The sequence below is a fragment of the Micromys minutus genome, assembly GCF_963924665.1.
Source record: "Micromys minutus genome assembly, chromosome: 8".
In the NCBI taxonomy this organism is placed as follows: domain Eukaryota; kingdom Metazoa; phylum Chordata; class Mammalia; order Rodentia; family Muridae; genus Micromys; species Micromys minutus.
In genome coordinates, this window is record NC_137977.1 from 19,637,233 (window position 1) to 19,657,649 (window position 20,417).

At 39.5% G+C, this 20,417-nt stretch overlaps 1 protein-coding gene across 5 annotated transcripts in view; it reads left to right on the forward strand.

Annotated features, from left to right (window-relative positions):
- The window catches only part of WDR33 (WD repeat domain 33), a 94,643-nt gene that overhangs the window by 39,371 nt on the left and 34,855 nt on the right, over positions 1-20,417 (forward strand). Inside the window, exon 8 of one of the 5 annotated variants that reach the window (XM_080920023.1) lies at positions 9,187-9,300. The exons of the other annotated variants lie outside the window; for them this stretch is intronic. Coding sequence (XP_080776149.1) covers positions 9,187-9,206 — 20 coding nt within the window. The 3' untranslated portion in view covers positions 9,207-9,300. Of the gene's footprint in view, positions 1-9,186; positions 9,301-20,417 lie in introns of those variants that run through there. 5 annotated transcript variants of the gene reach the window in all.

The window sequence follows — 20,417 nt, forward strand, 5'->3', positions numbered from 1 at the left end:
CGATGGAAACTAACATGAGTAGTAGGACCAAGTGGGACGTACAAAGCTTCATTTTAGAAGCTGTCAAGAAGCTCAGATATTTCCAGCAAAATGCTGTGCTAAGGAAGACTTGGACAGTAATGACTGCTTTTTATTACAATTACTAATCTGCACTCTTCTGAAATGTGCTGTAACAAATGACAGCCACAAATAGTTTAAAATATGGCATCAGGATGCACATTCCCCGGGCTCTGGGCAGAGGGGAGCAGCAATCTTTTTAAAATGCTGGAGCTGGGAGAGTCATTTGTAAAGTGCTTGCTGTGTAATCAAGAGGACCAGGGTTCAGTCCTCATGGACATGACAATACTAAGAAGAAAGAGACAGGTCAATCTTCAGACTTTCTGGTTAGCCAGCTTGACCAAAACAGTATGTTCCAGGCTCCGTGAGTGATCTTGTGTTAAGCAAAGACGTGGACAAGTTAATGGCAGAAAATCCCTGAATGTTGACCTGTGGCTTGCAGGCACGCCTAGCATTGTACTACTTTACTTGCACACAGAATGGCAGTACTGGTTCCATTGAAGCCAGTGACACAGAATATAAAATGACTGGAGAACACCTTGATACCATAAGCAGGTCTATTAAAAAGGGAGAGATATGAGTGCATTGGTTGCATGTATGTCTGTATACCACGTGTGCCTGGCTCCCTAGAGGCCTGAAGAAGGTGTTGGATCCCCTGGCACTGGAGTTACTGACAGCTCTGATGAGGATGGAACTCCTTGGGTTTTGTGTCCTGAGCAGTGCAACTAAAGATGTTTATCACCATCCTTTTTCTTTTTCCACATTTCCTTTTGAGAGTCTAGCCACATAGTCCTGGCTCTCTTGGATTTCACTGTTTACGGAGCTCCCTGCCTCTGCCTCCCCACTGCTGGGTCATAGGCAGGTGTCATCACACCCACCAATCTCACTAAACCTGGAGTTGGTTTTCTAGACAGCAAGCATTAGGGATCCTGTTGTAGTCACACCTCCAGCATTGAGATCACCAATCATGTGGGTGATAGGGATAAACTCTGGTCCTTATATTGTGCAGTAAGTACCTAACCAACAGAGCCATTTGCTCAGCCCCTCTTTTAGAGCTACTTAGATGATTTTGTGTTTATGTTGTATGGTTCTCTAAACATTAAGGATGGAGAATATAGAACATCATATTTGAATTTTATTGTAGAAAGATTTTATATAGAATACAGAATGGGCTATTGTACAAACTATTGAATATCTGTTAAAATTGTGCTACATTTCTTACTGTCAGGAATTATTTTTGATGGATGTTTGGCTTTTCTAATATTTAAGCAGACTGCTTTTTTATCTAGTTTAAGAATAAAGTTGAGGATGTAGTGTTGCCTTTGAATTTCAAGGCCTCAGTCCTAAGTAAGGGTATATATATGTATATGTACATGTTGTGTTTGTATATTTATATGCTGATACCCAAGTTTATGTATTTGTATCCAGACTAGCCAACACTGGGTATTCTCTACTTTGCTTTATTCACCTAATACAAGATCTCTCAGTGAGCCTAGAGTTGAAGGATTTATGGCTCTGCCAACTGGCCAGCAAGCCTAAACCATTCTCTTCCCTCCACCCTTGGAGTGCTGCGGTTAGATGTGGCATGACCACACCTGGCCTTTTATGTGGGTGCTGGGGATCTTCTTGTGCTTTTGTATCACAGTTTTGCTCACTAAACCAACTCATTTGGGTTTTTGAGGTCAAGCCTCGCCCTGTAGCACAACCTAGTTTCAGACTCAGGGTTTTCTTTTTCAGATGCTGGGGTTACAGGCATGTACTGTTGTGCACTACTTTTAAATTGTTCCCTGAATGTGTACGTACAAACACATACAGATTGTATTTGCTTTTATATATTTACACATAACCACCCAACCACCTCTATGATAAGATGGAATTTCCAGAAATCCAGAGATTCTTTCCTCCCTCTTTCCTAGCTAAGTATGCCAAGCTCCTAACTTTGAAACATACTTCCAGCAAATTGTCTTAATGTCTTTAGCTGGCTTATCTCAATATTTCTTTGAAAATACATTTGTAGTTAACTTAATTGCTGGTTTCCTGCTACTCAATTACATATGAGGCAAGATAGTATACCAAAGGAAGCATGCCCTGGCTGTCTGGAGGCCCAGGTATCATATCTTGATTTCAGAACCTACTAGAGGAAGGTTTCTAGATTGGTTTCTGTTTCTGTAATAAAACACTGACCAAGAGGCAAGTTGGGGAGGGAAGGGTTTATTCCTTCATTAAAGGAAGGCAGAGCACGAACCAGGAGGCAAGACTGAGGCAGAACTGCATGTATGGACAGCAGGCCCGCGGACACTGAACAACTAATCTCTCCCCTCTGCTTTTCCAGCTGTCACACCTTGCATGTGCTCAGCAGAAAGTTGGAAAAGGACCTTGTACTTTTTTGTACTAGTAGATATAAATATACAGCTTACCATCTCATCAGGCTTCTCTGCCTGTCTCATGTCAGGTCAAAAGCTGCCTGGCTGGAGGAGTATAAAGAGATTTCGGTTAGTTGTCACAGCTCAGCCAGATACCTGTCCAGGATGAAGACAGTGCAGGGCCTGATCAAGCAATGATAAAACATGGGCAGTAAAAAGGAGCTGCCTGCAATTGAACATTTTGTTTTTGTGCTTAACCTCCTGCTCAGTTTTTGAGGTTTTATAGCACAGTGTTAGGTTTAGCTGCCTTCCCATAGGTCCCAATTATTAAGTGCTTGCAAATTTAATACTAATAATTTTCTGTACTGCTTTTCCTACTGATTAAATCATTTCACCTAATCCAGAAATTGGGGCAGACTATCATATTTTTCAAATATCCTCCCCGTCTGGATTTGAGTTTATGCTTAACGTTATAGTTGTAATTTTTCTTGGAGATGTAAGTACCAGCAATCTTCTGAATGATTTGGCTTGTTGAGTTTCAGCAGGCAAATCATTAAATCAGTTACTGTAAAATAGTCTATTTCATAGAAGTTTAAAATTTTTTATATTTAGTTTTTTTTTTTATATTAAAGACATTGGGAGGTGGCTTTTGTTGTATTTGGAACATAAGCATGAGAACTCATGTTTAGGTCTCCAGTACTCATGTAGAAGACTTGGCATTGGTGTGTGTCTCCAGTCCTACAGAGCTGAGGAAGCAGAGACTCACTGGCCAGCCAGCCTAGCTTTACTCAGTGAGAGAATTAGGTGGATAATGGTAGAGGAACCACTTCCATAGTTGATCTCTGGTTTTCACATACACGTGCGTATATGCCTCCCCAAACACAAGCTGCGATGTATCTTCTGTAATGAAAAATACAATGAGAGAAGTTTGATTTAGTAAGCTGGTAGTAGAAATTCAAGTTTGTTAAAATGGTAGGTAATTAAAAGACTACTCTAAAGAATGGTTAAGTCCTTAACAAGGAACTACGTGAAGAAATGGTTGTTATAAAGGATGAAGTATGTTGCAATTTTTGATGTCTGAACTTGTGAAAGTTCCCCACACAGCATAGTAGTGTTTTCATTTTAGAAATACCTTTTAATTTAACATGTGTAAAAATTTGCTACATGATAAGTCTACATTTTAAAAGTTAAATTCAGAGATTTACAGAGAACTAGATTCAGTGGAAAAGTCAGCCTTGATAGTATGTTACTCATTTAGATTGAAGAAAATGGCCTTGATTTGAACATGGTAATTATGAATAATTAGTACATTATACCCTGTGATAACTTTATTTATTATTTTTATTTTACTTTTTTGAGACAGGGTCCTACTATATGTAGATCCTATCTACACATACCCATACACACAGAGAATTCATGAATAATTAGTTTGTTGTACCCTAAGATCTCTCTTGTTTTTGAGACAGTCTCACTGTGTAAAACACATAGCCTACACATACAGAACACGGACTCTGGCTAGCCCCATTTAACCACCTCTGGCTCTTCAGGGCTGGGATTAAAGGTGTGGGTCACCATTCCTGGCTTAAGTGTTTGTGTGTGTGTGTGTGTGTGTGTGTGTGTGTGTGTGTATTTATGTATGTATGTATGTATGTGTGAATGCATGTTTTTGCTTTCATGGATTAAGTGCATGTGACTGCCCTATTCTTGGTTGTTTAGTCCCTAGAACTGTATTAACTTGCAGATAATTATGGACAGCCAAATTAAGGGTGGGAATTGCACTCTGGTCCTCTGCAAAACACCAAGTACTGTTTCTGGGCCAGCCAGTGTGATAGTGAGGCTCTACATTTAAAAAAAAAGCAATTTAAGACCAACTTGAACTGGAACAAAAAAAACTGAAACTGCCTTTTGGGTTTTGAATTGAAACATCATGAAGTTAATTCATTACTTCTGCTCTTTACACCTGTTCTTGCCAACCTAAAAGAGAAGTCAGATTCTGTTTGAAGTAATACTTTATTTATAACAAAATGGAGGGGGCAGTTATTTTTTCTTAGTCAAAAGTCACACCTGGAGCAAATATCTAAGAGTATTTTAGACCCCACATGGAGGCTCCAGTCTTATCTGTCATGGCCAGGAAGGAAGTCATAAAAATGTGTGTGGGCAGCTTTCACCTACTCATTCTATACCCCACTCCCTAGACATGTACGTTTTGTCTCACTTACTGGCCTCAAAGTCACAGGGATCACTTTCCTCTTTCTCCAGATCTCTGGGATTAAAGGTGTGTGCTGCCACACTGGCCTTTTAAGTGTATTTGGTCCCTTTGTTTGTTTGTTTGTTTTTTAAACCATAGGTTTTTAAGTGTTTTTTAAGACTTTTTAATATTAATTTTTCTTTATATGAGTACCTTGTAGCTGTCCCCAGACTTTCTATGTATAACATGCTGGCCTCAAACTTGGAAAGATCATGCCTTCAGCCTCCTGAGTATTGGGCTCAAAGGCATGCACCACCATACCTAGTTGAGGATATTCTCTTTAATACTGAATTCCTTATGTAAGATGTGTGGGTGTAAGTATAAGAATATATACGTATTCTCAGGTGTATGTATAGAGGCCAGAAATTAACCTTGGGTATTGTTTCTCAGGAGCCATCTTTATTTTGGTGTTATTGAGACAGGGTGTCTCTATGAGGTCTAAGGACTCTAATTACACTAGACTGGCCTGCCAGCAAACCCCCCACCCCAACTTAGCTTACAAGAATGCTTTAAAAAAGTAAACTGAAAAGGTACTGTGTGTGAATGTTTTCCCTGAGGAGGTCAAAAGAGTATGGACTTGGAGTTACAGACAGTTCTGAGCTGCCCTGGGATTACTGGGAATTAAATTTGGGTCCTCAGAGAGAGCAGTCACCCGTGAGCCATCTTTCTCTCTCTCTCTCTCTCTCTCTCTCTCTCTCTCTCTCTCTCTCTCTCTCTCTCTCTCTCTCTCTCTCTCTCTCTCACACACACACACACACACACACACACACACACACACACTTACACACTTGACTTACATTTCAGATGTTATCCCCTTTCCCAATTTCCCCTTCTGGAATCCCCCCATCCCAGTCCCTCCCCCTACCTCTATGAGAGTGCTCCCCTGACTGTCTTAATTTTTTTTTTTTTTTTTTACATTTGTTCTGAGTTAAAAACTCAGCTTCTCATGCTTGTGTAGTGAAAACTACTGATTGAATCATCATCCCAGCCTCTTAAACCACACTCTCATATAATTAAGTAAAACTTGAGTGAATTTTAAGAACGGGGCGTTAGATTTATTGATAAGGCTCAGTCAGCACACCTGGTTAGTGTCACCTGTACAACTGAACAAGCAGGATTTGTTTCTTTAACAGTGACAGCTAAATGGGGCCCCAGGAGGCAGAGGCAGGTGGATCCCTGTTAAAATTAACCTGATGAATGTACTGAGTTCCAAGGCACCCCTCGCCCCATTCCTACCCCTCATCGGTTGAAAATTTTCCTGTAGAAAAAGTAATAAATAATGATACTGAAATCTTTGTTGTTCTTCAGAACCCAAAACCCAAAAGAAGTAGTTTAGAATGTAGAAGCATAGTCAACAAACTTAAAACTTGAGTGTAGGCCAGCCTGAAATTTGTAAAATTGTTCTGGCCAACCTTGAACTCGTGTTCTTGATTTTCTTGTTCTATGACTACAAGAGTCACCAAGGCTGGCAGTCTTAAAACATTTATAACAAGATTTTTTCACACAAAAATGATAAGACTTTCACACAAAAAGGTTGGTTGAAGTTAGGTCTTTGTTGTTTTACAGTGCTGGATAGACAACCCAAGGGCCTAGTGCATTTATTATAGGTAAATGTACCACTGAACTATGCCTGTAGTTCATTTTGTGTGTGTCTGTGTGGTGGTGTATTCTTGTAATGTTAGTACTTGTGAAGCTGAGGCAGGTGGCTTGCAATGACTTAAGGACAGCTTAGGTTCTGCAACTACATTCTATTTCAAAAAGTCAAACGAAAGCACTGGTTTACGCATCTTTTCTGCAACTGATAGCAGGTTTGCTCCTACTCTGTCTTATGTTTCTTTGTGAACAGAGGGATAAGGACTGGAAAATGAATACCTTTTCAAAAAAAAAAGGCAGGGGATAAACTATTAGGTGTATCACTCCCTTTAAAATGCAGCAGCAGAGCTGACAAGGTGACTCAGCAGGTAAATGTGCTTACCAGCTAACTTGTACACTTAAGATTGATATTTTTAGGACCCATCTGCTAGAGAAAGAAACTCCTGAAAGTTGTCCTTCGACTTCCAGATACATTTAGTGATATGTGTGTACCCTTTCCCAAATAAATAAATATAATTAAAATTATATTAACAATATATTAAAATATGATAGCTATTTATAGTGGGTGACCACCCTCTTTCCTCTGGCAGCTCCAGAATTCTAGATGCATAGTTTTTGTTTATGATAATCTTGGATTTTTTTAATTAAAAATTTTTTTTAATTGTGTGTGGGCTGGAGAGATGGCTCAGTAGTTAAGAGCACTGACTGCTCTTCCAGAAGTCCTGAGTTTAAATCCCAGCAACCACATGGTGGCTCACAGCCATCTGTAATGGGATCTGATGTCCTCTTCTGGTGTGTCTGAAGACAACAACAACACACTAATATACATTCAATAAATAAATAAATAAATCAATAAATCAATAAATCAATCTTTAAAGAAAATCATGTGTTGTTAGCACAAACCTTCAATCCCAGCACTTGGGATGCAGAGGCAGACAGGGTTCAAGGACAGCTTGGTCCACAGAATGAGTTTTAGAATAACTAGCACCAAATAGAGAAACTGTCCCAAAAAAACATGAACAAACAAATATTTTATTTGTATACGTTCATGGACTGTGTATGCATACATGTTCATTTGTGTGGGTATGTCCCTGCTGCAAGTGCACATGCTTATGGAGACCTGAGGCCCCTATCAGGAGTCTTTCTTGGTTGCTGCCTTCTCCATTCATTGAAGTTTGGTCTCGGTTGAATTCAGAGCTTGTCTGTCCTCCTCTGACTAACCAGGCTGTCTTAGTAAGTCCCTATTTCTGTCTTCTGAGCACTGGGATTACAGGTGGGCCACTGCACAGTCTGGACACTTACGTGGGTTTTGGGGATGATTTGCACTTTGCTCATGCTTATGTAGCTGTTACTTTAACCACTGACCAGTCTCCTGAGCTCCTATTTCTTTGATTTACTTTAATCTTTATGCAGCCATGGCAAACAAAGCCATGGCTTTGAATTTTGTCTTTGCCAGGAGGGAAGGCTTCTCACTGGTATCTTTGGGTGTAGAGTGTGGTTAGTGATGCTTGGCTCACTGTGTGTTGAGGGTCAGAGCTATGTACCGAAAGCACTCTACACATTCAATGCAGGGTAGAGCAACACATGTCTTGCTTATGTCAGATATACAGAGGGAAGATACTCAAAGGTATAAGCCTGAGTGTGGAAAAGAATGCACATTTTAACTGATTCAAGAGGCGGTGGGAAGTGATTAGGAAGTAGAATACTATGTAAGCCACATGCGTATAAATATCAAATATCACTTGGCTTTTTTTTCTTTTTTGGAGGAGGACGAAATATGGTCTGATGATAAAGTCCTTACTGGTCAAAGGATCTGCCTGCTTTTGTCTCAGGTACAGAGACTAAAGATCTGAGCCATCATTTGAGACCTTTAAAACCCTTTCTTTTGTGTTAATCTTCATATCTTTGTCCTAATGTCAGGATGGGCTTACTTAAGGAAATTTCAGTCAGATTTTTCATCTCCAAGTTTACTTTTACCCATAATGTAGTTCAGGCTGCCCTTGTATAGGTGGTTCTCCTGCCTCTACTTCCCAAATACTGGCATTATTTCTGAGCACTACCATACTGGGCCTTTTGTTTGGTCTTTGAATACATGTTTTTTTTGTTTTATTTTTTTCCCCCATGTCTCTTGATCCATTAGCTACTTTTTAGAGTTGTGGGTTGGTAAATTCTTGTTTATTGAGATGATATACTGAATTTTACTATATAGATTTATAGCAGAATTTTTATTCTATTGGTATGTTTTAGTAAGTTTGTAGTATCTTGAAATATGAGTTGTTTATTTTTGTTTTAAAGACAAGAGTTTCATGTATCTCAGACTACCTCAAACTCATTATGCATCAGATTGGGAGTTGAATCTAGCTTTCATGAGTGCTAGACAAGCATTCTACCCATGAAGCTTTATTGGTATACTTTTATTTGAAGACTAAAAATCGTGTGTATTTGTGTGGACAAGCACAGATGAATGGGCATGAAGGTCAGTGGACATATTTTGGAAGTCAGGTCTCTGCTTCCACTTCAGGATCCAGAGGTCTAACTGAGTTTATCAGATTCATGTGAAAAGTTCTTTTTTCACATTTTGGATCCTAATTTGAACATTTTTTAATAGTCATTTTAATTAGGCTTAAATTGTGTGGTGGCTGAGGTGCATGCCTCAAACCCTGCACTTGGTAGGCTGAAGTGGGAGGACTGTTCTGAGGTGGATACCGGCTAGGGCTCCATGAGCTCTAGGTTGAGCGACCAGATCCTGCATTATGAATGTGAATCAGACTTCTGCTGCCTTCCAACTTGGTTTTCCCATTACCCCGAGTCTTTTTCTTTTATTACTGGTGTTCCTAAGACTGTACAGTGGGGGGAAGACCATTTTATTTTCAAAGTTCATGTCTGTATGTGCCTACAGGAGTTAAATTTGTCATTTGCATGCAGGTGCCAACAGAGGCCACTAATCTCCTAGATCTGGAGTTACAGGCAGTTGTGAGCTGTCTGATATGAGTGCTGTTAACTAAACCTGAGTCCATTGTAAGAGCAGTTAGTGCTCTTAACCATTGGATCGTCTCTCCAAACCTGAAGAAACATTTCTTACACAAGAAGAGGGTGGGAGGCCTTCGTGCTCCTACACTGCTTTGACTCTATGTTCCTTCCAGTGATGGAGGCTAAGTTCAATCCAGAAATGGCAACCACACTGGCACATCCTGACATCATACAGCCAGCGAGATGCCTCCCTGTTAACTGGGATTAACATACCTGACTAACCAGCATTTTTTTCACTGGGTCACATTGATCATGTGATTTCTATGTGCTTTCCTCATAAAAGATGTATAATCTCTGGTTATACACACACACACACACACACACACACACACATGAGGAAACAAGCATGCTGCCGGAACCTGCTTGGTATATGCTGTACACCAGGTTTTCATTCTACCTGGTGAAATGGATCTGTTGTGGTGTTGGCAAGTCTTCTGTCCTGGAAGGCTGGGAAGTTCACAGTGGATGGCAATATGCGCAGACATTACTGACCTGTGTGGAATCTCACTTGTAATTTCAAGAGGAGCTCCTTTCCTAAGCAGCACAACAGAAGACCAAGTGCAGTGTAAGATGCATTTTTCCCTTCAGTCTGTTTGTGCATCCAATGGAAGTTAGAATTGGACAGTTGTACGGCCCGAACACCACTAGTTTTTGAACAGCAAAGGGTGGAGAGCTAGGACAGACCTGGGTGGGATAATGTAGATGTGATTTTTCCTGGGATGTTCTACTTTTTAAAAAGTAGTAAGGATTTCTTAAAAATTTAAACTGGAAAGAAAATAGTAAAATGTCCTTTTCTAGTCTCATCCCCAAGGTAATTGCCATTAGTTTGCTTTGTGGTCCCCTATCCCCTTTTCTTCTATTTAAAACAAGAATATTACATAGTAGAGGCTGACCTCAAACTTTATAGGTAGGAAGATGACCCGGAACTTCTGTTTACCCTGCTTTGTGGGATTTCCACCAACACGCCTGACCTTGTTGTATGTCTTCCTAGAATTCCTTTACAAATATTAAAAAAAAGTTTTTAAAATATTACCTCAAAAAGGAGTTTACATTACTCAAGCGATCTTTGCTTTTTTTCCTCTCTAGGCTTTCTCACATTGGTCTTTCTCTATCGATATTTCTCAGTCTTTGACTGCTTTATAACATTTTGTAGTGTGTGGCTACCATAACAACCCTTATACTCTTTTCCCCCACCTTCCCTACTTTCCTTGAACTAATGAATCTCCTGCCTTGGTTACATGTTCTGGAGTTAAAGCAAAATCCTTGTGTTTTGCTAGCACACAGGCTATTTGTTTTGTGTTTGTAGGGGGAGTAGCAAGGGATTGGAAGGTTTCAAGATTCACTGTGGCTGGTATGACACAGACCATGGCCACCTGGAGCACACGTATTACACATATCTCTACCATACATGGCTTCACTAAGACAAAGGTTTATTGTAAATTTCTATGTACTTTTATATTTGTATGTAGTCATGGGAATTTAACTTAAATTTATAATATCAGTGTGTAATTACTCCCTGGGAAGATAAATTGTCTTCAAAAGCCATTAATAGTATTCAAGAAGCTTCTTTGAGGTTATCTTCATATTTAATTAGAATACCTTATTTTCATTTATGTATATGAGTATTTTGCCTGCATGTGTGCTTTTGCTATTTTGGGACACTGGATCTCCCATCTCCTAGAAGCTAGTTAAAGAATGGTGTAATCCACCTTGTGAAAGCTAGCAACCAAACCAAGGTCCTCTGCAAGATCGGGTGTTTTATACCATTTTCCACTTCCTCCTTATTCCAATTTTTAGGAGAACTAGTTTTATGTGTGTGCATGCACCTCGGAGCTTTGGAACTGCTCTGTGAGAACTCAGTGTTTCTGAGTGTTGCAGGAACACTCAGCTCTCTCAACTGTTGAGACACCTTTGGCACTACTCTTCAGATTTTTAACTTTAAATTTTTAAAAAGACTTATTTATTTATTTATTATATGTAAGTACAGTGTAGCTGTCTTCAGACACACCAGGAGAGGGCATCAGATCCCATTACAGATGGTTGTGAGCCACCATGTGGTTGCTGGGAATTGAACTCAGGACCTCTGGAAGAGCAGTCAGTGCTCTTAACTGCTGAGCCATCTCTCCATCCCCACTTTAAATTTTTAAATCACAAAAGTAATTAATACAAGGTACTAACTCTGACCATTTAAGGAGTTTGGGATGTGGGGATGTTCTAATAGTCTCTAGAGATCTACAAAGATAACTTTTATTTTAAAACTCTTTGGTTATTAAATGTCAAATAACATACTTTATCTCCTATCATAGTATGTCTTTGCTTCCCATTGTACAAGGTGAGCAGTTCAGTGATCTTACTGCTTTACATGTTTTTATTCTCATTCTTTCTTTTTTTCTTTTTGGTTTTTCAAGACGGTTTCTTTGTGTAGCCCTGGCTGACTTGGAACTCACTCTGTAGAGTAGGCTGGCCTCATACTCAGAGATCTGTCTGCCTCTGCTTTACATAGTCTTACATCTCAAGTCTTTTGGTACCTGATTTTAGGGACTATATCTCTGTTTATGATTAGCTTTCTGAAAAAAATTCGTTCCTCTTAATTTTCTTTCTTTCTTTCTTTCTTTCTTTCTTTCTTTCTTTCTTTCTTTCTTTCTTTTTCTTTTTTTTAAAGTTTTTACCTTTTTATTGGAGGGCAACAGGGAAGGGCCTCTTCCATCAGCAGAAGCACTCACAGGTTCTTCAGCCATTGGGGGACCCAGACGCTCCGGAGGGTGGCTGGACACATCAGGCATGTTCCCATTATCTCTCACAGGCACTGGGGAGTTGTGGGGTGTGGCCTTTTCGATCATGTCCGTATACTTGGTGTAGGAGCTAATCACAGGAATAATTACAGCGAGGACCCAGACACTCAAGGACATCACTAGCACCAACTCCTTTGCCCAGGCATTCTTGAGGAAGATGGAGATTTTCCTGGCCATCTTGGTCTTGGTGGCACCCTCTCCCTTACATTTTTTTTCTTTCACTTTCCTACCTTTAAGCTTTTCTTTACATTATAGAAGATATTTAATAATTTTTGTTCTGTTCTTTTTTAAAATTTTAATAAGTAGGGGCTGGAGAGATAGGTCAGTTGTTGAAGTACTTGCTACACAAGCTTGAGGGCCTGAGTTTAGCCCCAAACTCACATTAAAGACAAAACAAAACAGAAAACCAAAAAGCCAAAATTACGCATGGTGGTCTTCTTTAGAGGAGGAGGCAGAGTGGGCTTACTGGCCAGCAACCTAGCCTACTCTATGAGCTCCAGGTCGGTGAGAGACCCTGCCCCCTTTTCTTTCTTTAAAGGAAGTAGGAATGTGTCATGTGGGGAACAACAATGAGGTTATTATCTGGCTTCCACATGCAGGAACACAAATGTGGGTGCATGTCACACAGCCCCTTTTCCCCCATAAAGTCTAAGGACTGGAAACGAAGAACAAAGTGCCATGGTTAGACCCTGGGAATCACATGGCTGTGTCAGGTGGAAGCTCTTCTGCCTATTGACTATCAAGCTAAATCCAACTTTGCATTATTTTAAAAATGTTGATTGTTTTGTGTGTATATGAATGTGCGTGTGTCATAGTGATTTACTGAGGTCAAAAAGACAGCTTTTGGAAGTTGGTCCTTTCCAGTGGACTCCAGGGAAGAACCTCAGATTGTTAAATTTGCACACCAAGTACCTTTACCTACCTTCTTGCTGTCCAATGAGATTTTTCAACTCTTTCATTTTATGAGCTATTGAATGTCATAATTACGTTACATTTAGTTGTCCTACTTATCTAAATGTTACTAAAACTTTGATCTGCAAGTTTTATGGTTTTGTTTTGTTAAGATTTATTTACTTTAATTTTATATGTATGAGTGTTTTGTCTGTGTGTATGTAAGTAAACTGTATATTCCTGGTGCCTGTGGAAGCCAGAAGAGGGCACTGAATCCTCCAGAACTGGAGTTAAGGACTGCTATAAGCTGTCAGGTGGATGCCCAGGAACGGTCGCAGGCCCTCTGCAAGAGCAGCCAGAGCTCTTAACTGCTGAGCCATGTCTCTAGTACGGTGTAAGGTCTGAAGAGCTTTTCCCTCAGAAATTTTAAAATTCACTCTTTAGTCTTTGAATTCTTCGAGAATTTAATACAGTGTTTTTGTTTGTTTGTTGAGATAGTCCCATTTTATGGTCCTGGCTGGTCTCAAGTTGGCTATGCAGACCATGTGGGCCTCCAGTTCATGGAGATCCAGTTCTGCCTCTGCCATCTAAAGTTGGCTTCTAAGACCTAATGGCCTTTATCACTGAGCCAGACTTCCTTCCAGCACTGAAAGGCTCTGTTGTCTCAGTTTTGCCAACAAGACACTGATGCCATTAGAGCCTCTCAGTTTTTGTCTCTTATGTTGTCCTCCTTCCCCTGTCACATTTTGAGACAGTCTCATTATATAGTCGTAGCTTGCTTAGTGCTTATACAGAGCAGGTTGGCATCTTTGGGCACTTGCACACACTTTGGTATTTTATGTGTGTGTGCCCTTGGAGGCCAGAAGAGGGCTTGCAGCTACAGTCACAGGTGGTTGTGCAACTGAGCTCTAGTCCTGAGAGAGGGGCAAGCTCGCTTCACTGAGACCAGCTCTCCAGCCCTCCTGGGTAGTCTTAAACGTGAAAACACTCTACAGCTTTTCTTATATTCCTTTAATTTACAGTTTTTATTCCATTTGAAATTTTTTTGTTTTCATTTCTATAAACCTTCCAGAATTCTTAGCAGACAGATATTGAGTCTGATATTCAGCACATCTGGTGATCTTTATTTTACAGGTTACATATTTCTCAAGAACTCTTTTCTACTTTCTACTGTCTTCTGGACTTCATTTTTCTTAGTGGTTTATTTCATTGTTTTTCTCTGCCAGGTTTTTGTTTGTTTGTTTGTTTGTTTTGTTATATCCTTGTTGAAGGAACCCAGGCCCTTGAACATGATATTTACTCTACCACCGACCTACACCTCATCCAGTATGTTTGCTTTTTGTGATTAAAATCTCTTAAAATTCTTGGATAGCCATTGAAGCATATGTTGTTTGGCTACATCCAATATTTACCTTTATTATTCTTAGAGCCACTTGGCCTTGGTCTTTCTGCTTAAGTTTTATCAAATTTGTATTAATTTTCAGTCATATATTTGAGTAGTAGCTTGTTTTGACTGATAAAATTGGTTATCTCATCTTTTGGAGTGGGGTTCATTGTTTTTCTAGAAGGTAGTCCTTGTTAGAGAGTGGGGAAGGGCAAACATGGAGTAAACAGGCAGCTGTCACATTTACTTAAGGAAGTTTGTTACAGTCTGATGTAGAGTGTGTTAGTTTATTCTATTCTTGAGTTCAGTTACCTTTTCCTATATTGTGCCCCAATCCTTGTTATATTGGACTGCCACTAAACATAGAGCCTTTACCACTTGTTTCCTTCCTTCCTTCCTTCCTTCCTTCCTTCCTTCCTTCCTTCCTTCCTTCCTTCCATCCATCCATCCATCCATCCATCCACCCACCCACCCACCCACTAGTGGAGGTATCAGGATAGCTTGTAGGAGTTGGTTTTCTTTCTCAGCCATGTGTGTCTGAATTCAGATTGTCAGGCTTAGTGGTGTCCACTGAGTCATCTGCTGACCTTTGACTGTAATTGAGGATATAACTTGTACCCATTGTTAGTTCACTTTGCATTGAGATCATGATTCCATGCCAAGGCTTTCATAAAAAATTTTATATTTGAGACCTCCTTTCAATAGATTTCTAGTTTTCTGCAAGTATTCTCCCTGCTTTTTATCATATTTGCTTTTTTGTTGATGTTTTTTGGACTTGTTGGTGCTTTTGAAGGCAGGGTCTTATTAAGTAGCTCTTACTGTCCTAGAACTCTATAGGCCATGCTGGCCTTGAACTCACAGAGATCTGTCAGCTTCAAGGGTGCTGGAATTAAAAGCATATATCAACACATATGGCTTATTTCTTTATTTCTTGACCTTCTTGTTTCTGGCCTGGGCTGGTTCACCCTTTCTTAAGCAACTTGGACCTTCACTCCTGGGCTGTCATCATTGCTTCCAAATTTAGGACATAGTGCACTGCAGCCCAGAACTCCTTGGACTCAAGTGATCCTCCTGCTTCAGCCTTTCAAGTAGCTGGGACTACAGGTATATACCACCAAGCCCAGCTGATTTTCTAGTTCTTAGAAAAGAAAAAAGTCACCTCTTAAAAATGTAACTGTGGGGTTGTAGCAATGACTCAGGAAAGACCACATACCACTCTTGCCGAGAACCTGTGTTCATTTCTCATCATGCCCTTGTTAAACTGTTGCTCCAGTTCCAGGAAAATCCAGTGCCCACAATCTTCTCCTGGCTATGGCTTCTATGGGCCCCTACATTCAAAGATACATACTCCTGTACACATAGTTAAAAATAATAAAAAGTTAAGTACATGCAGTTTTAAATATGGTCGCTCATACTTGCTAGATGGCAGACACTCACTCTACCATGGAGCTGTCCCCCATTCCTAAACCATATAGTTAGGGTTAAGGTTCTACATGACATTTGGGGTTTAGAGGTAAGTGATCAATTAAAACAAAGATTCATGAGTTAAGCCTATTATTACTTTTCATATATCCCCCATAATACCATACCATTTTTTAAAATAGAGAAAATAAATAAAATCAGCAAACATTTATACCTTAAATGAAAAGGAAGGGATTGATGTATTTTTACTATTGAAGATGATATTTTTTTTAAATTTTTTTAATTCATGTATTATATATGAGTACACTGTAGCTGTTTTCAGACACACCAGAAGAGGGCATCAGATCTCATTACAGATGGTTGTGAGCCACCATGTGGTTGCTGGGAATTGAACTCAGGACCTCTGGAAAAGCAGTCAGTGCTCTTAACTGCTGAGCCATCTCTCCAGCCCCCTGGAGATGATATTTTAATCTAGTGGGATCTATAGTAAAAAGTATTGTTTGTGTTCTTGATTGTGTGTGCATGTGTTTGCATTTGTGTATCCATTTGAGAGTGTGTTAGAAACCAAACCAGAGGCTTGCACAAGCTGAGACACTGACAGTTAGCACTAGTATCCTTTTATTTTTTTAGGGATCATTTGAAAAATAAAAATGAAAGGACTTATTTTGGGAAGAGGCCCTCAAGCCATTTTCTGTCATTCCTGCTCTTTCCAGTGGCAACAGTTTTTGGGTAACTAGGTCTTTTAGGATCTTCCCAAGTGAGTCCTTTGAGGACAGGGATTGGGTCACAAAACTACAGCTGATCTACTGAATATTCAGTATACATCCCAGGCATGGTGCTGAGTGTTTTATGTATTTAATATCTGAAATAATCTGGTATTTGAATAGTAATCATCATTTTACGTATTCCACTATTGAGGCTTACTAAATGCTCACTAAATTGCACAAGGAAATGGTTAGTGCAATGGCATCTGAGCTACAGACATACTTGGTCTACCTTTTAATTTTTTTAAGTTTTTGACTATTTCCTATATTGTATAGGGTTTGAGTACTGAACAAAAGTACCTACTGGAACTAAACTATATTAAAATATATTATTTTTGACTCCAAATTATTTTATGTGTTTTTTATCATGCAAAATAACTCTAAAAGTTTTTTTATATATTTATTTTACTTGCATAAGTGTTTTGCTCGCATGTTTGTATGTGTGGCATGTGTGTACCTGGTACCTGAGGGAGTAATACGCCATCAGACTCCCCAGACTGGAGTTATAGATGGTTGTGAACTATCATGTAGATTCTGAGGACCAAACCCAGGTTCTCTGGAAAAGTAATAAAAACTCTTAACTGGTGAGCCATTGCAACAGCCCACAGTTTTACTCTTTAAAGTTATTTATTAAAGAAAGGTTTTTTTGAAGCTTTATGTGTATAAATGTATGTTATGTATGTGTACTAGGCTCATGCCTGGTTCCTGAGGAGGTCAGAAGAGGGAGATGGATTTCCTGGAACTGGAGTTAGGCATGGTTGTGAGCCACCATGTGGGTTCTGGGAATTGAACGTGGTACTTTCTAGTATCATCCATCGACTGTTCTTCACTGCAGAGCCACCTGTCTACTCCTTTAATCAGACAGGGTCTCTATAGCCCAGGTTCTGCTCACACTTGTTCCTCTTGCCTTAGTTTTTTAAATACTGTACTACAAGTGTGTGCCCAAGGGTAACATTTCCTGTGCAAGAAATTACTGAAGGTTGTACACAGAATTCACTGACACTACTCAGAGGAGGACAGAATAAAGCAATAAGTTTGATTAAGAATAATTTTTGTCTTGTTTTGTGGTAGTGGAATTGAACCCATGACCTCATCTGGTTGGTAAGTAATCTGCCTTTGAGCTACGTTCTAACTCCATGAGGTTTATTTTGTTTTTAGACAGATCTCGCTGTGTTAGCCCTTGCTGGTCTGGAACTTACAAGACATCTGCCATACTTGCCTCCCAACTGTTGGCCTTAAAGGTGTGTGTCACCATACCTGGCCCACACTTGGCTTTTAATAAAAATTTTTTGATTTGTTTTTGTTTCTTATTTGATAAATAACAAGTTCAAACCTGTTACCAGCACATATGAGGCTGAGGCAGGGTGATTCCAGTGTCAAACCTAGCCTGGTCTATGGTGAAAGGAGAAAGGGAGGGAGAGAAAAAGAAGCAAAACTTTAAAGGGTCTCATGATCTTTATTTCATGCCTCTATTATAATGAGGCTTTGACTAGTTTTTGAATTCTAGATGCAATGCCTTTTTTTTTTTCTGAGAGAAGTCTCAATGTGACCTTGGCTGGCCTGGAACTCACTGTATAGATCAGTCTGGCCTCTGGGGCTCTGTCTGTGCTTTGGGAATGCTGGGGTTAAAGGAGTTTACTATTTCACCTCACTCACACTGGCTTTTTTCATCTCAGATCTTCCAGGGTTTTTCTCACCATCTTAGAGTCTGTATTTCTGAATGATTTCATCATATTTTGTTACCTGTCTGTCAGCTAGAATTTATTAGATACTTTCTCATGATTAGACCATAGATTTCTGCTTTGGAGAAGAAGTTCAGGGATGCTGTTTTGATCTCATTATCAGGATGCATACTGTTGATATGACGATGTTTTCTCTCTACACTGTACCTTTAGAATGGATTCTTGGTACACAGCTTCCACTCAACAATAAAGACTTGTATGTCTTAGTTTCCTTGAGTAGAGGAACTACCTGTACTATTCCTGGGAGATTCACTCTAGCCCAAAGCATGGATTCAGTTATTTAATCAGTATGGACTAAAGAAGTGTTCATGGAGATATGTTTAATATGATGGAATCTTAAGTAGTATATAATCATCTCTCATTTGAAGTTTTTCCCTCATTTTTGCGTGTAAGAAATGAGGATATTTGTCAAGTTCTAGTTGGAATACATGCCATCTCAGAATCCTCATTTGTGCAAAGAATAGAAAAACCTTAGAACTCCCAGCAGTATTTGGGAATTCATGTGACCTGGCTCTCATGTGGGTACATTTTGTCTCAGCTCTTCCATTTCTTTTGATAAAGGTACCATTCCAAATTCAGCTACAGTTGATGCTTCAAATTGCCATGATTACCACGAGGTCAGTGGAATACCTGGTTAGGATAGGCACATAGACTTCAGTTGGCCATTAACTAACCTACTGACAATGAACTAACTTACCTTCAGTCTTACTTTTGGAAGAAGACTTGCACCAGAGTATCACTTAATCAGCTTTGTTTTTATTCTTGATTCTACTTTTCGTTATTAGAGGTTTTAGTCATGGTTCCAGCTTAATCTTGCCACTGGTTTCCAATACCAATAAACGTTGTTAATTGTAGCATAAATCCCCCTTGTCTACTCCCTTATTCTTAAGAGGAATATCTCAAAATTATAAGCAGGCCAACCAACCTTAGACACTCAATTCAAGTGTTGCTCCTACCTGACCTTCTTGAGTACAGTAAACTGTATGCACGTGCTATTATACTTGGCTTAGGGGCATTGTGATAATCCTGTTACTGCCAGACTTCTTTTGAGACAGGGTCTCACATATGTTGCCATGTCTGGCTTGGAAGTCTCTAGATGAGGCTGGCCTCTAACTCAGGGATCTGCCTGTTTCTGCCTCCTGGGTGCTGAGAAATAAAGGTACAGTGCGCTCCCCACACTGTTTTGTAGCTGAGGATGACCTTGAACTGATCACTCTGTCACTTCCCAGGCTGCTGGGCAGAGTGGGTGACCATGCCCACCATCAGTCCACTAAATGGTCCTTTAGTGATAATATTTTTGTAGCTTTTTAAATAGCTATTCTGCTTTAGTTTTTAATGTCTATGGAATTGTTTACTAGAGGTATTTGGCTATTGAAGTACACATACACACACACACCATTTTTCTAAAGACTTCATTTGGCTTTTTGTATACATGTGGGGCACTGTCCCTTAACACTTGGCTGAAGTGTTTTCTGACCCTGGTCTTAACCTAAGCATTAGGAAGAGCAAAGCAGTGAAGAATAGTTACTTTCTTTCTCTTAATCTTTGAAGACTCTCCAAAACATGACTTAAATTTCTCAAAAGTTGGTTGGCATAAAATAAACAGCAAAATTGTTTCTTGTGTTGTAACTAGAGAATCTGGAAGACTGTTATAGAGTTTCCTGTTTACCAGCCTCCTTTCAGAGATCTTGTCGGCTTTTCTCTGCTCAGGTGCAATCGTGCCCTTTGTTTATACTCTTTTCACATGCCATCTACAAAACTAACAGCACTCTTAACATCTGAGTTTTAGCAAACATTTATGCCTATTTGGTTTCATCTCGCTCACAACTATTTATCAGATACTCAATACTTTGCTATTAGAAGTACTTAAGTAGTTACATGATGCTAGCTTATAAATTATATGCATAACTTCACTTTCTAAGCTGCGTAACAGTTCCTTTTAGGTCTGCTTTTGTAAGTTTTCCATGTAACCATTCAGTTAGAAAACTCTAAAAGCCAATCCACCTGCTTATATGAGCTTGGAAGATCCATGATACATCTTCCTTTTTATTTTATTGTGTTGCAGTTTGTGTGCTGGCTGCTTTTTTTTTTTTTATAAATACCATACATTTGAAATTGCTACAGGCTTGTT